At 49.1% G+C, this 12552-nt stretch overlaps 1 protein-coding gene across 2 annotated transcripts in view; it reads left to right on the forward strand.

The window, feature by feature from the left end:
• GNG2 (G protein subunit gamma 2) overlaps window positions 1-6422 on the forward strand; it is a 30218-nt gene extending 23796 nt beyond the window's left edge. For both annotated transcript variants that reach the window (XM_063159630.1, XM_063159629.1), the window contains exons 2-4: window positions 2895-2962; window positions 4534-4649; window positions 6001-6422. In XM_063159630.1, coding sequence (XP_063015700.1) covers window positions 4563-4649; window positions 6001-6129 — 216 coding nt within the window. In that variant the 5' untranslated portion in view covers window positions 2895-2962; window positions 4534-4562 and the 3' untranslated portion in view covers window positions 6130-6422. The remainder of the gene's footprint in view (window positions 1-2894; window positions 2963-4533; window positions 4650-6000) is intronic.
• The last annotated feature ends 6130 nt before the right edge of the window (window positions 6423-12552 follow it).

A 12552-nucleotide genomic window follows, 5' to 3' on the forward strand; every position in this document is an offset into this window, starting at 1 on the left:
AATGAGCCCTTCCTCGTTATTTCCATGCTAATGATGTTTTACAGGGCCAGGACATGGATAGTGTCTCTTTTGGGCTCTGCACTGTAATTACAGCTCGGGACCTTGCCAGCTTGTTTTGATGTTTGTCTGTAGCGCAGAGGGGCCTTGGGTTATTTACTGTGTGTGGAAAGGGCTGGGATTGTTCTGAGGGGTGCAAAAAGCTGGAGAGGGACTTGGGACGAGGGATGGAGGGACAGGACGTAGGGAATGGCAGAGTTGGATGGGATTTTGGGAAGGAATATGAGGGTGGGCAGGCCCTGGCACAGGGTGCCCAGAGCAGCTGTGGCTGCCCCTGGATCCCTGGCAGTGCCCAAGGCCAGGCTGGACAGGGCTTGGAGCACCCTGGGACAGTGGAAGGTGTCCCTGCCATGGCAGGGGTGGGATGAGATGGGATTTAAGGTTCTTCCAACCCAACCCATCCCATCTGTCTATGATAAATCCAATCCAAACTGCCCCTGGATCCCTGGCAGTGCCCAAGGCCAGGATGGACAGGGCTTGGAGCACCCTGAGACAGTGGAAGGTGTCCCTCCCGTGGCAGGGGTGGGATGAGATGGGATTTAAGGTCCTTTCCAACCCATTCCATTCCATCTCTCTATGATAAATCCAATCCAAACCAAAAAACCCATGGAATTTTGGGGTTCCACGCCTTCCCAAGGGCACAGTGGCGTCTCCTCTCTCTGGGATTTAAGAGCTGCTTTAGTGCTGGAGCAGCTCCACAGGGCTGTTGTCCAGGGTGGGACATTCAGCAGCTCATTTTGAAGTGTCACCTGCTGCTTTTTTTGTTATTTGTGGTGGAGGAAACGCCCCGGGTTTCCCCAGGGGTGGAAGTGCTCTAAACCCATCCCTGGCCCCAAAATGCTTCTTGTTTCTAATTGAAGCACCTGCAGAGTGGCTGAGCAGGGCCCAGGGTGTGGTGGCTCCTGGGAGGCTCCTCTGAGTTGCCCCAACATTGTCCCAACAGGCCTGTGCTCCTCTCAGGAGGGTCCCACCCTTCCCTCACCTTATTTTTGGGGCTGTTTTCCCCATTTTAGTGTCCCTAGGGCTGGCTGTAGTAAGAGCAAGGGAGGGTTTCCTTGCAGGAGCGTGGCAGCGGGTTGGATGTACGGAATTATTTAAAATATCAGGGCTGTAACAGGCATACAGATGCTCTCAGCTGCCCTCCCTGCTCCTATGGATCCAAAACAGAAGTCCCTGAAGTGATTCCCTGCCACTGGAGCAGGTCCTTCCACAGAATTCACAGAATCCCTGGGTTGGAAGAGACCTTCAGGATCATGGAGTCCAGTCCAGCCCCAACACCTCAACTCAGCCCTGGCACCCAGTGCCACATCCAGGCTTTGTTAAACACACCCAGGGGATGGGGACTGCACCACCTCCCTGGGCAGCCTTTCCAGAACTTTATCACTCTTTCTGTAAAAAACTTTTTCCTGATATCCAACTAAAATTTCCCTTAGTCCAGCTTAAGACACAATATGAAAGGGCACAACATGGAATTGTTTAGGTTGGAAAAGCCCTCTAAAATTGAGCCCTCATCACTGCCAATCCCACCACTAGTCCGTGTCCCCAAGTGCCACAGTCACACACTTTTGGAACCCTGCCAGGGGTGACATTTGCTGCCTTGGGAAAGTCTCTGTGGCACCCAAGCCAGTCTTGGTTGAACCTGCTGCTATGCCAGAACACAACACATTCCATGGTGTGGGGAATAGTGAAGATAAGAAAGAAAGTTGGGAAAGTAGATTTTTAAAATAGAAAGAATAGAGAAATTAGAATTAGTTGTAAAGTGTGAAGGTAGGAAAAAGTTACAATATTGTAGTAAGTAAAGTTAATAGTAAATAAGGACCTGAAACAATAGCTTGAGTTTTAGGTTTGGTTAAGATAGACCTTAAGACTGTAGAAAAAATATATTTAGTAACATAGTAGAAGGTTTTAAGCTTAATAATGGTGTATTGTGCATTGTTAATAGAAGTAAGTTCTATTAAGTAAGAAGTATTTCTTACTTAGAAATAAGTAAGTGTTGTGTGAAGTATGTGTACCTCTAGTGATTGGTTAGAACAATTGTTTGTAACTTTAGCAATATGCTATTGGCTAGAAAATTTTTAAAATGTTCTGTAACAAAGAAATCTTTGGCTGCTGCTGGCAAGATGTGAGCTTTTGCTATTTCTCTATTGTCTCAGCTATCTAATGTTGAGAAAATGAGGCTGATGTTGTAATAAAATTCCAAGGAACGTCTCTTGCTAATCTCGCTCTGTTTGTGAAAGACAAAAAGCTTCTCCAACACAAATGGTGCCCTGTGAAGCAAAAGATTCATTTCAGAATCCTTTGTAACCATTCAGTCCTCAGTGTTGAGCCCCAGATTGAGAAAATTGAAAGAAGAGGGAAATCGAAAGGAGAGGGAAATCGAAAGAGAGCTGTGCTCTGCTGCTCAAACCCTTCCCCAGCCACCAAAAACGAGGGGAGAGGTGAGATAAACACAATGCAGGGGCTGAGCTGAACCTCCAGCCATGGCCTGGGGAGCAGATCCAGGCAGGAGCTGGGCTGGAGCATTTTGGCAGCACTCTAAGGAGATGGGTGCTCCTTCTGTGCGCCAGACCTTCAGCCCATGCCCTGTGCGCCCTCCAGCCTGCTCGGGGCTGCCAGAAGCCCTGGGCTGCTTGCCCATGACTGGAACCTCTTCCTGTGCTGAAAACCTCGCTGAATGCAAACAAAAAGTGTCCCTGGGGGCTGGGCTGGCACTGCACGGGGCAGGGGGACGCACGGCGGGGACCTGGGGATGTGGCACCCGGCGTCTGTGGGATCCCTGGCGCCGGAAATTATCGTCCCACAGAGCTGGGTTTCATTTTCTGTTCTCTTTATTTAAGGGCAGCGAAGGGCCAAGAGGAGCAGAGCTTCCCTTAGAGGCACAGATCAGCGGAGAGATCAGCTTCTGGTAAAAAACAACCCCTCCCTGTGCTCCCCTCCTCATCCTCAAACACGGCTGGCCCTGGCTCCAAGCACAGGCACCAGTGCCAGGGTGATTCCTCTAGAAATCCCACAGATTTGAGTGGGATCCAATATAAATCCCCTAAAACCCCACAAAAATATATAATATAATAAATATGATATGATATGATATGATATGATATGATATGATATGATATGATATGATATGATATGATATGATATGATATTATATGATATTATATTATATTATATTATATTATATTATGTGATGATATTATATGATATAATAGAATATATATCATTAATAGAATATATTAGAATATATCATTAATATATCATTAATATAATATAAATTACACAATATATAATATTATATATTATGTAATTTATATTATAATTGCAATTATAATGTTATAATATATAACATTATATATTATAATAATGTTGTATAATATTATTCTAATATATATAATATAACATCATAATATAATATAAACTACATAATATATAATGTTTTATAACATTATTATAACATTATTATAATATATAATGTTATATATTATTGTTATATAATGTATATTATAATAATGTTAGAATATATAACATTATATATTATGTAGTTTATATTATATTATATTATATTATATTATATTATATTATATTATATTATATTATATTATATATGTAATCTATATTGTCTAATATAATATCAATTATCTAATATATAATATCTATTATCTGATATTGATTATATTTATATTATAGATTACATAGATTATATATAATATATATATGTTATAATATATAATTTTTAAAACGTATATTTTTTTTTTTTTAATCCCATGAAAAACCCATTTTGGAGCTGGCAGGCAGCCCCAGTCAGCCTCAGCACTGCTGGAAAGCCCTTGCTGCTGCAGGAGGTGGATGCTGGGATTCTGCTGCCTCTGCCAGAGCTCACTGCTGGTAGAAGGTGCTGGAAAAACATCCGGGATCCAGCCTGGAGTGACCTTAATGAGCATCCCCCGCCTGCCTGGGGTAGAAATCTCCAGAAACAGGAAACTCCAGCATCCTGTTTAGCATCTCAATGTGCAAATTGGCGGCAGGGACAAAGGCAGGGAGGCTGAGGGACACTGGACACACACTGGGCACCAGCAGGGGCTGGAGGAAGGGCAGGGAATGAGCCTGGCACAGAAATCCCGTTCCCTGGTTTTTGTTGCTGTCAGAGGCTGGTGTGGAACAGCAAACAGCAAAGCACAGATCAGCTGGGCTCCTGCTGCTGCAGGCTGGGCTCTGGACAGCCCCAGTGCCACTCAGCTCTGGGGACAGCACTGGCAGCATGTCCCTGCCCTGGGTTGGCATCTGCCATCCTCACCCCCTCATTTTGATGGCTCTAACCCTCCACACAAGCAACCCCAGCCCATCCTTTGGGGGCTGGCATGTATAATATTATCTATATTTTTTAATATATATATATACATTTTTAAAATCCCATAAAAACCCATTTTGGAGCTGGCAGGAGCAGCCCAGCAGCTGATCCCGGTGTGTTCCTGCCCACAGCCCATCCCGAGAGCCCTCCTGGCCTGCCCATGGCTAGCAACAACACTGCTAGCATAGCACAGGCCCGCAAGCTGGTGGAGCAGCTGAAGATGGAGGCCAACATCGACAGGATAAAGGTAGGGATTCTTGGGAGAGGCCTCTGGGAAGGCTGGGAGGTGGTGGCTGCTGCCCAAAGCTCGTGGAGGGAGCTGGGAGGTGGAGCCAGGTGGTGTTTGTGGGGGACGCTCTTGTTTTAAGTAGACCATTCAGTCATCAGTGTTACGAGCACCAGATTAAGGAAATCAAAAGAAGAGGGAAATCAAAAGAGGGCTGTGCTTTGCTGCTCCAACCTTCCTCCAGCCACCACAAAAAGAAGGGAGAGGTGAGATAAGCAATGCACGGGCTGAGCCGAACCTCCAGCCATGGCCCTGGGGGAGCAGATCCAGGGAGATGGGACTGTAGAATCTGGGAATGGTTTGGGTTGGAGTGGACCTTTAAAGCCCTTTTTGTTCCAACCCCCTGCCAGGGACACCTTCCACCATCCCAGCTTGCTCCAAGCCCTATCCAGCCTGGCACTCCCAGGGGTGAGAGGCAGCTGGAAGCATCCCCTGGAGCCCTGTGGGGTGGTGGGAAGGAGTGACTGTCCCCAAGGCATCTCAGCTCCTTGCTAAGAGCTTAAATCCAGGGAGAGAAGTGTTCCAGGGCTGGGATGAGCTCTGGTGGCTCGGGAGCTGCTGCCATGTCTGGAATAAAGAGCGAGGCTGGTGGGTGAGGGCAGGAAATCTGCTGTGGATGTTCCTGCCAAGGGATGCGTGGGAGAGCCAGCAGGGATGCTGTAGTCAGTCCTTGTCAGGTGAAGGGTGGGAATGGGGGAAGGCTGGGAAAGCTGGGAATGGGAATTCAGGCTGACAGAGCAGCTCAGAGCCCAGAGGTGAAGAACCAGCCCAGAATCAGCCCCAGCAGGGACGTGCTGCTGCACAGTCAGTCAGGTTCTCATATCAAATCTGATATTCCCTGCCCAAGGATGCTGCCAGCCTGGTGGCACTTCTCCAGGTGGGATGTCCCCAGCACAGCCATGTCACAGACATCTTTTATGAAAAATCCTTTCCTTAGGATTTTTCCTCCTGAGAAGCTGAGAGGCCTCAGGAGCAAAATGTAAATATTGATTATCTGCTGCTGTGGAATGCAACAGGTGGAGCTTTGATTGGCTCATGTGGATGTTTCTAATTAATGGCCAGTCACAGTCAGCTGGCTCAGACAGAGAGTCTGAGACAGAGCTTTTGTTATCAATCTTTCTTTTTCTATTCTTAGCCAGCCTTCTGATGAAATCCTTTCTTCTATTCTTTTAGTATAGTTTTAATGTAATATAAAATAGTAAATCAAGACTTCTGAAACATGGAGTCAGATCCTCATCTCTTCCCTCAACCTGAGACCCCTGTGAACACGGTCACACAGCCTGTCCCTAACCCAGGGCTCCTCCTTTTGCAGGTGTCCAAAGCAGCAGCAGACCTGATGGCGTACTGTGAAGCCCACGCCAAGGAGGACCCTCTATTGACCCCCGTCCCGGCCTCAGAAAACCCCTTTAGAGAGAAGAAGTTCTTCTGTGTGATCCTGTAAACCCAGGAGGAGCCTGACGGGCACTCAGGCCACCCTGAACACTGATGTAGAGTTTTTAGGAATGGGGACGACCTGCTGGTCCGCAGAATTTAAACAAAAATAAGTAAAAAACACGGCCTGGAAGCTACAGAGATGTGCATGTTTAAAGAACCTGGCCACCTTTGGGGGAATCAGATGATCTGCATTGCAAGGCAAAAGATCTGAAGTCTGTAGAGTTGCCTAGAAAGAGAAAAACAAACAAAAAAAAAAAACCATGTAAAGAATAAATCTGTGTCACTTTTCTGCTCACAAAATTGTTCGATTGTTCCATATTTAAAGCACCAGAGCTGTGCTGAGCAAAGTTAACTGCTAAGGATGTGTATAACCTTCTTGGAATGATATTGCTGGTTTCTTTCCAAGCTAATATTTTTGATTTAAGTTGTCAGATATATAGCAGACAGGTTAGAGTGGCTGTGCTGTTACTCAATGTTTGGTCTTGTGCTTTTTCATTTCTGGCGTCGCGTAGCAGGGGTGGGTCAGGGAACACCAGCAGCTCTGTGTCCCCAGCAAACCCCCACTTTTTACCATTCTCTCTATGGTTAGCTTTGGTTCTGCAAGTAAAAGTGGTTCCTGTGTTGTGCTTGGTGCTTCCTAGCCCTGTGATGACATTCAGTGGTAGTGCATGAGAGTTTAATTCGTTCATCCGCTCCAGACTTTTCTTTTCCAGCGTTTGCACCACGTGCTGGTGGAAGAAGCCGTAGGGAGGGAACAGAGGCGATTCTGAAAGCAAAGAGAGCTCCCTGAGATGCCTTAGACGTGCCTGAAATGCCTCCTGCCACAGGGCAGGTGCCAGCCCGGGTGCAGGCGAGCCAGAAATCCGAAAATCAAAGTCGACCGCTTCTTTCTGGGTCTTTCCTTCCTCCTACACCTCTGTGCCTCTGCTCTCCTCGCTTGGTCCTGCTCTTTTCCCAGTTCCTGGTAGCACTTCCTTCCCTTGGGCTGGTCTGGAATGTTGCTGGGATGCTGCTCAGTGGTGGGATGCTGCTTCAGGGTGGGATTCTGCTCCGTGGTGGGATGCTGCTCCATGGTGGAATGCTGCTCCTTGGTGGGATACAGCCCCCGTGGTGGAGTGCTACTCCAAAATGGGATGCTGCTTCTCCATGGACTGCTGCTCCATGGTGGGATTCTGCTCCGTGGTGGAATGCTACTCCAGAATGGGATGCCACCTCCTCCATGGTGGGATACAGCCCCACAGTGGAATGCTGCTCCAAAATGGGATTCTGCTCCATGGTGGGATGCTGCTCCTCCATGGGATGCTGCTCCACCATGGAATGTTGCTCCTCCATGGACTGCTTCTCCATGGTGGGATGCTGCTCCTCCATGAAATGCTACTCCATGGTGAGATTCTGCTTCATGGTGGGATGCTGCTCGTCCATGGAATGTTGCTCCTCCATGGAATGCTGCTCCATGGTGGGATGCTGCTCCACCATGGGATGCTGCTCCACCATAGGATGCTGCTCCACCATGGGATGCCATCCAGAAGATGCTGCCCTACATTGGGATGTTCCTGCCCCTTCCTGCCCCCCACCTCCCCTCCCATTCCCGCTGTCCCCTCCCCATGTTGGGAAGGGCCAGAGGAGCAGCCCCGGAGCTGTGGGGCTGCCCCTTCCCAGAGGTGGCCTGATTCCCTGTTTACACACAGCCTGGGCTCCTGCCAGGCTGGGCAGTGATTCCCAGGTCTGCTTCATCTGCTCCCAGCGCTCTCGGGGGACACACAGCCACCTTTCTGGGCTCCTCCTCGGGCCCATGCTTCTGTGGATTGTGGCTTGTCTCTCCTTTCTGCTGCTAAACACCTCCTGGCTTTCCCCTGCTCATCTGTCCTTTGGGAAACTTTGGGAACCATCCCTTTGGGTACCATCCCTTTGGGAGCCATCCCTATTGGGTACCATCCCTTTGGGAATCATCCCTTTGGGAACCATCCCTTTGGGTTACCATCCCTTTGGGTACCATCCCTTTGGGAGCCATCCCTTTGGGTACCATCCCTTTGGGAACCATCCCTTTGGGTACCATCCCTTTGGGAACCATCACTTTGGGAACCATTACTTTGGGAACCATCACTTTGGGAATCATCCCTTTGGGAACCATCACTTTGGGAATCATCCCTTTGGAACCATCCCTTGGGAACCATCACTTTGGGTACCATCCCTTTGGGAGCCATCCCTTTGGGTACCATCCCTTTGGGAATCATCCCTTTGGGAGCCATCACCTTGGGAACCATCCCTTTGGGAGCCATCACCTTGGGAATCATCCTTCGGGAACCATCCCTTTGGGAACCATCCTTTGGGAACCATCCTTTGGGAACCATCACTTTGGGAACCTCCCTTTGGGTACCATCCCTTTGGGACCCATCCCTTTGGGAACCATCCTTTGGGAACCATCACTTTGGGAACCATCCTTTGGGAACCATCCCTTTGGGAACCATCACCTTGGGAACCAATCCCTTGGGAACCATCCCTTTGGGAGCCATCCCTTTGGGAGCCATCCCTTTCGGAATCATCCCTTTGGGAACCATCCCTTTGGGAGCCATCCCTTTGGGAGCCATCCCTTTGGGAACCATCCCTTTGGAACCATCCCTTTGGGTACCATCCCTTTGGGAACCATCCCTTTGGGAACCATCACTTTGGCAACCATCCCTTTGGGAACCATCACCTTGGGAACCATCCCTTTGGGAACCATCCCTTTGGGAATCATCCCTTTGGGAACCATCCCTTTGGGAACCATCTCTTTGGGAGCCATCCCTTTGGGAACCATCCCTTTGGGAACCATCACCTTGGGAACCATCCTTTGGGAACCATCACTTTGGGAATCATCCTTTGGGAACCATCCCTTTGGGAACCATCACTTTGGGTACCATCCCTTTGGGAACCATCCCTTTGGGAACCATCACTTTGGGAACCATCCCTTTGGGAACCATCCCTTTGGGAACCATCCCTTTGGGAATCATTATGTGGGGATTTATGTACAAAATGAGCTGGGGGTCACAAAGGGGTTTTAGAGGTCTGTGGTGACCCTGCTGAAGCAGTTCTGAATCAGGTGTGAGAGCTTTTAAAAATTCCTGTGGATCTGGGAGGGGAAAAGTCTTTAGGTACCTTTTGGTAACTCTTTCTAGCCCATAAAAAGAAGTGCTTTTTGGTTTTTCTACCTTTTCATACTCTTTTTCTAGTTCTTCTACAGAGAAGGCCAGTTCTTCTCACACTGGACTCCAAACTTTTGGCACCTGGGAATGTTTGTAAGCCACAAGTAACCTAGATGGTCCCAGCCCCCCTAATTCCCCCAATTTTGATCTTTTTACTACAGCTCCCGTAGCTCTTTGGATGAAGGGTGGATGAAGTGGTTTGCTCTGCAGCTGGTTTCACTCTTGGTCTTACCAGGCAGAGATGTAAAAACCCACCCTGAGTTTTGTCTTTTCTTCTTAATCTGATTTATTGTCACAGAGAGTGAAGTGCAGCCGGTCTGACCCGGGGCTCCCACCCCACCCTTTCTCAAACATTGTCACAAAAGTGTTTTGTAATAATTTTTTTAACGACTTGCCTATTTTACAACTCGAATTCTTAATACCTTAGAGGACAAAATAAACCTGCATGAATATGGGGGAGCGGGGAGGGGGAGATTTTGAATTAACCCAGACTATCATTGAAGGTGTTTTATGTTGCTGGCTTGATTTTTCTGTTGGTTGTAGTGTTGCCATTGGTGTGCTGCCAGGTATTTCACCCCAGTATTTCTATTTACACAGATCTGCCTTTGTTAGCCAAGCAGAGATCTCCTGCCAAGGTTGTTTCCCCCTCCTCACAACAAAAATCCCACCCATCCCTCCATCCCACATGCTGGATTTCCAGCCTGGCCTCAAACGACATTCCACTACCCCAGGCTTTTAAAGAAAAAAAAAAAATATCTGGAGTACTGAAAAAAGGACTTTTATTGTCTGCAAAGGTTGCTGGTGGCAATTCTGTCCATGGGTTGTCACCCTGCCAGCAGCAGGATTTTGGGGAGGGGGTGGCTGTAGGCGAAAGCCAGTCGTGGTGTAGCGCATCCCCATCCCACATGGTCTGTGTACCGTTGGAAATAAACTTTTGGATTTGTTTCAAGCCTTTGGAGATGCTGCTCTGTGCTCCCTGGGAGGTGGGATCCCGTCCTGGGTTGTGGTTGCATGCAGTTCCCAAGGGGTTCTCCCTGTCAGGGAGGGTTTAGCAGGAGTTTGGCCTGGGGTTTCAGCAGCCCCACAGGATGGGGCAGGTCAGGGAGAAACAGACTTGTTCAGGGTGGGACATTGCTCCTTGAAATTGAGAGACACCTAAAATTCCAATTTCATTGTCCATCCTTCTCCCCTCTCCTTCCATCTTCTCCCAGCCCTGGCACTCAGCACAGGAGCAAATCCAGAGGAGGCCATGGAGCTGCTCCAGGGGTTGGAGAATGCTCCTGGGAGAGCTGGGGGCGCTCACCTGGAGAAAGGAAGGATCCAGGGAAACTTCAGAGCCCCTCGCAGGGCCTGAAGGAACCTTCTACAGAAGGACAGATTTCTATAGGGCCTGGAGGGACAGCAAAAGGGTTTTAATCTAAAAGAGGGTTGGTTCAGGCTCAGAAATAAGGAAGAATTTTTTAATGGGAGGGTGGGGAGGCCCTGGCACAGGGTGCCCAGAGCAGCTGTGGCTGCCTCTGGATCCCTGGCAGTGCCCAAGGCCAGGCTGGACAGGGCTTGGAGCAGCCTGGGACAGTGGAAAGTGTCCCTGTGAATGCCAGGGAGTGGGACTGGATGATTTTTAAGGTCCCTTCCAACCCAAACCATTCCAGGATTCTGTGATTCCATCATTCTCACTCTGGACTACCAAAACACCTCCTGATCACATACTCTGCTCCTACCAAATCCCCCACATCCTGAATTTTCCCTCCAGTTTCACAGGACCCTCAGAGGTGAGTGTTTGCCCACACATTTTGAGCCTGCTCGGTCTCAGCTCATTCCTGAGATCTGCTTTGAAGCTGCTCTGATGGGCACAGAAAAGGATGGAGGGGCTGGGAGTTGATCTTGGTGCTTGGAAAAACTGGAATATGAGCACAGATCTGCGCTGGGCTGGGTGCTGGTGGTTTTATGTCAGAACCTATGGCGTTATTTCAGAACCTTACTTGGGATCAGCTGGGATAGCAGAAGGTGTCCCTGTGAATGGCAGGGGGGAGAACGGGATGGCTTTTAAGGCCCCCTTCCAACCCAAACCATTCCAGGATTTTGTGATTCCATGATTCTTACTCTGCACTACCAAAACGTCTCCTGATCATAGAATCAAACACTCACCTCTGAGGTCCTGTGAAACTGGAGGGAAAATTCAGGATGTGGAGAATTTGGCAGGAGCATAGTATGTTTGATTCTGTGATCAGGAGGTGTTTTGGTGGTCCAGAGTAAGAATGATGGACTCACAGAATCCTGGAATGGTTTGGGTTGGAGGGACCTTTAAAAATCATCCAGTCCCACCCCCTGTCATTCACAGGGACACCTTCCACTATCCCACGCAGCTCCAAGCAAGGTATCACCATAGGTTCTGAAATAAAACCACCAAAACAGAGCCCAGCACGGATCTGTGCTGATATTCCAGTTTTTCCAAGCATCAAGCTCAACTCCCAGCCCCTCCATCCTTTTCTGTGTCCATCACAGCAGCTCCAAAGCAAAATGGTGTTGCTGGGGAGGAAGGAGCCAAGTCTATCCTGGCCTGCCAGGCAGCTCAGCTGTTCCATGGCTCCCTGGCTCCCCTCCAGCTCCAACACTCTCTCCCTTCCATCCTCACATCCAGGATTTGGCTCTGGAGCAGCATCTGCCAAGCAGGAGGAGGTGAGGAGCTTCCATGGAGAGCGTGGGCGAGGCGCTGCTCCGCGCGCAGGCCGCAGCCAGGCCCGGCTCCCTAATGAGAATAAACCCATCTGCACTAATTGCATTCATTAGCTGCAGCGGGGAGAGGAGAAGCACAACTCATCTCCTGGGGATGTGTTTGTGCTCCGGCAGGAAGGGTTGGAGCCACCAGGGAAATGGGGGAAGGGCTGCTCTGAGGGCGAGGATGGCAGGAGGGTGGAGAGCGGAGGTGTCACTGCCTCCATGATTGGTCACTCTTGGTGGCACGGACAGTGTGTGACACTCGTGTGGCTGAGGGCACCGTGGGCCCAAGCTCCTTTTCTCCAAAAAGCTGGAGTTGTTGTGCCTGTCCTGCTGGCTTCAGTGTCACTGCTTGTCACTCTTGGTGGCATGGACAGCGTGTGACACTCGTGTGGCTGAGGACACTGTGGGCCCAAGCTCCTTTTCTCCATGCTGGGGTTGTTGTGCCTGTCCTGCTGGCTTCAATGTCACTGCTGGCTCCAGCTGTGCGGTGGGAAAGAGACACTCCCTCAGGAACTGCAGCCACTGGA

Source organism: Melospiza melodia, chromosome 6 (genome assembly GCF_035770615.1).
Source record: "Melospiza melodia melodia isolate bMelMel2 chromosome 6, bMelMel2.pri, whole genome shotgun sequence".
NCBI lineage: Eukaryota > Metazoa > Chordata > Aves > Passeriformes > Passerellidae > Melospiza > Melospiza melodia.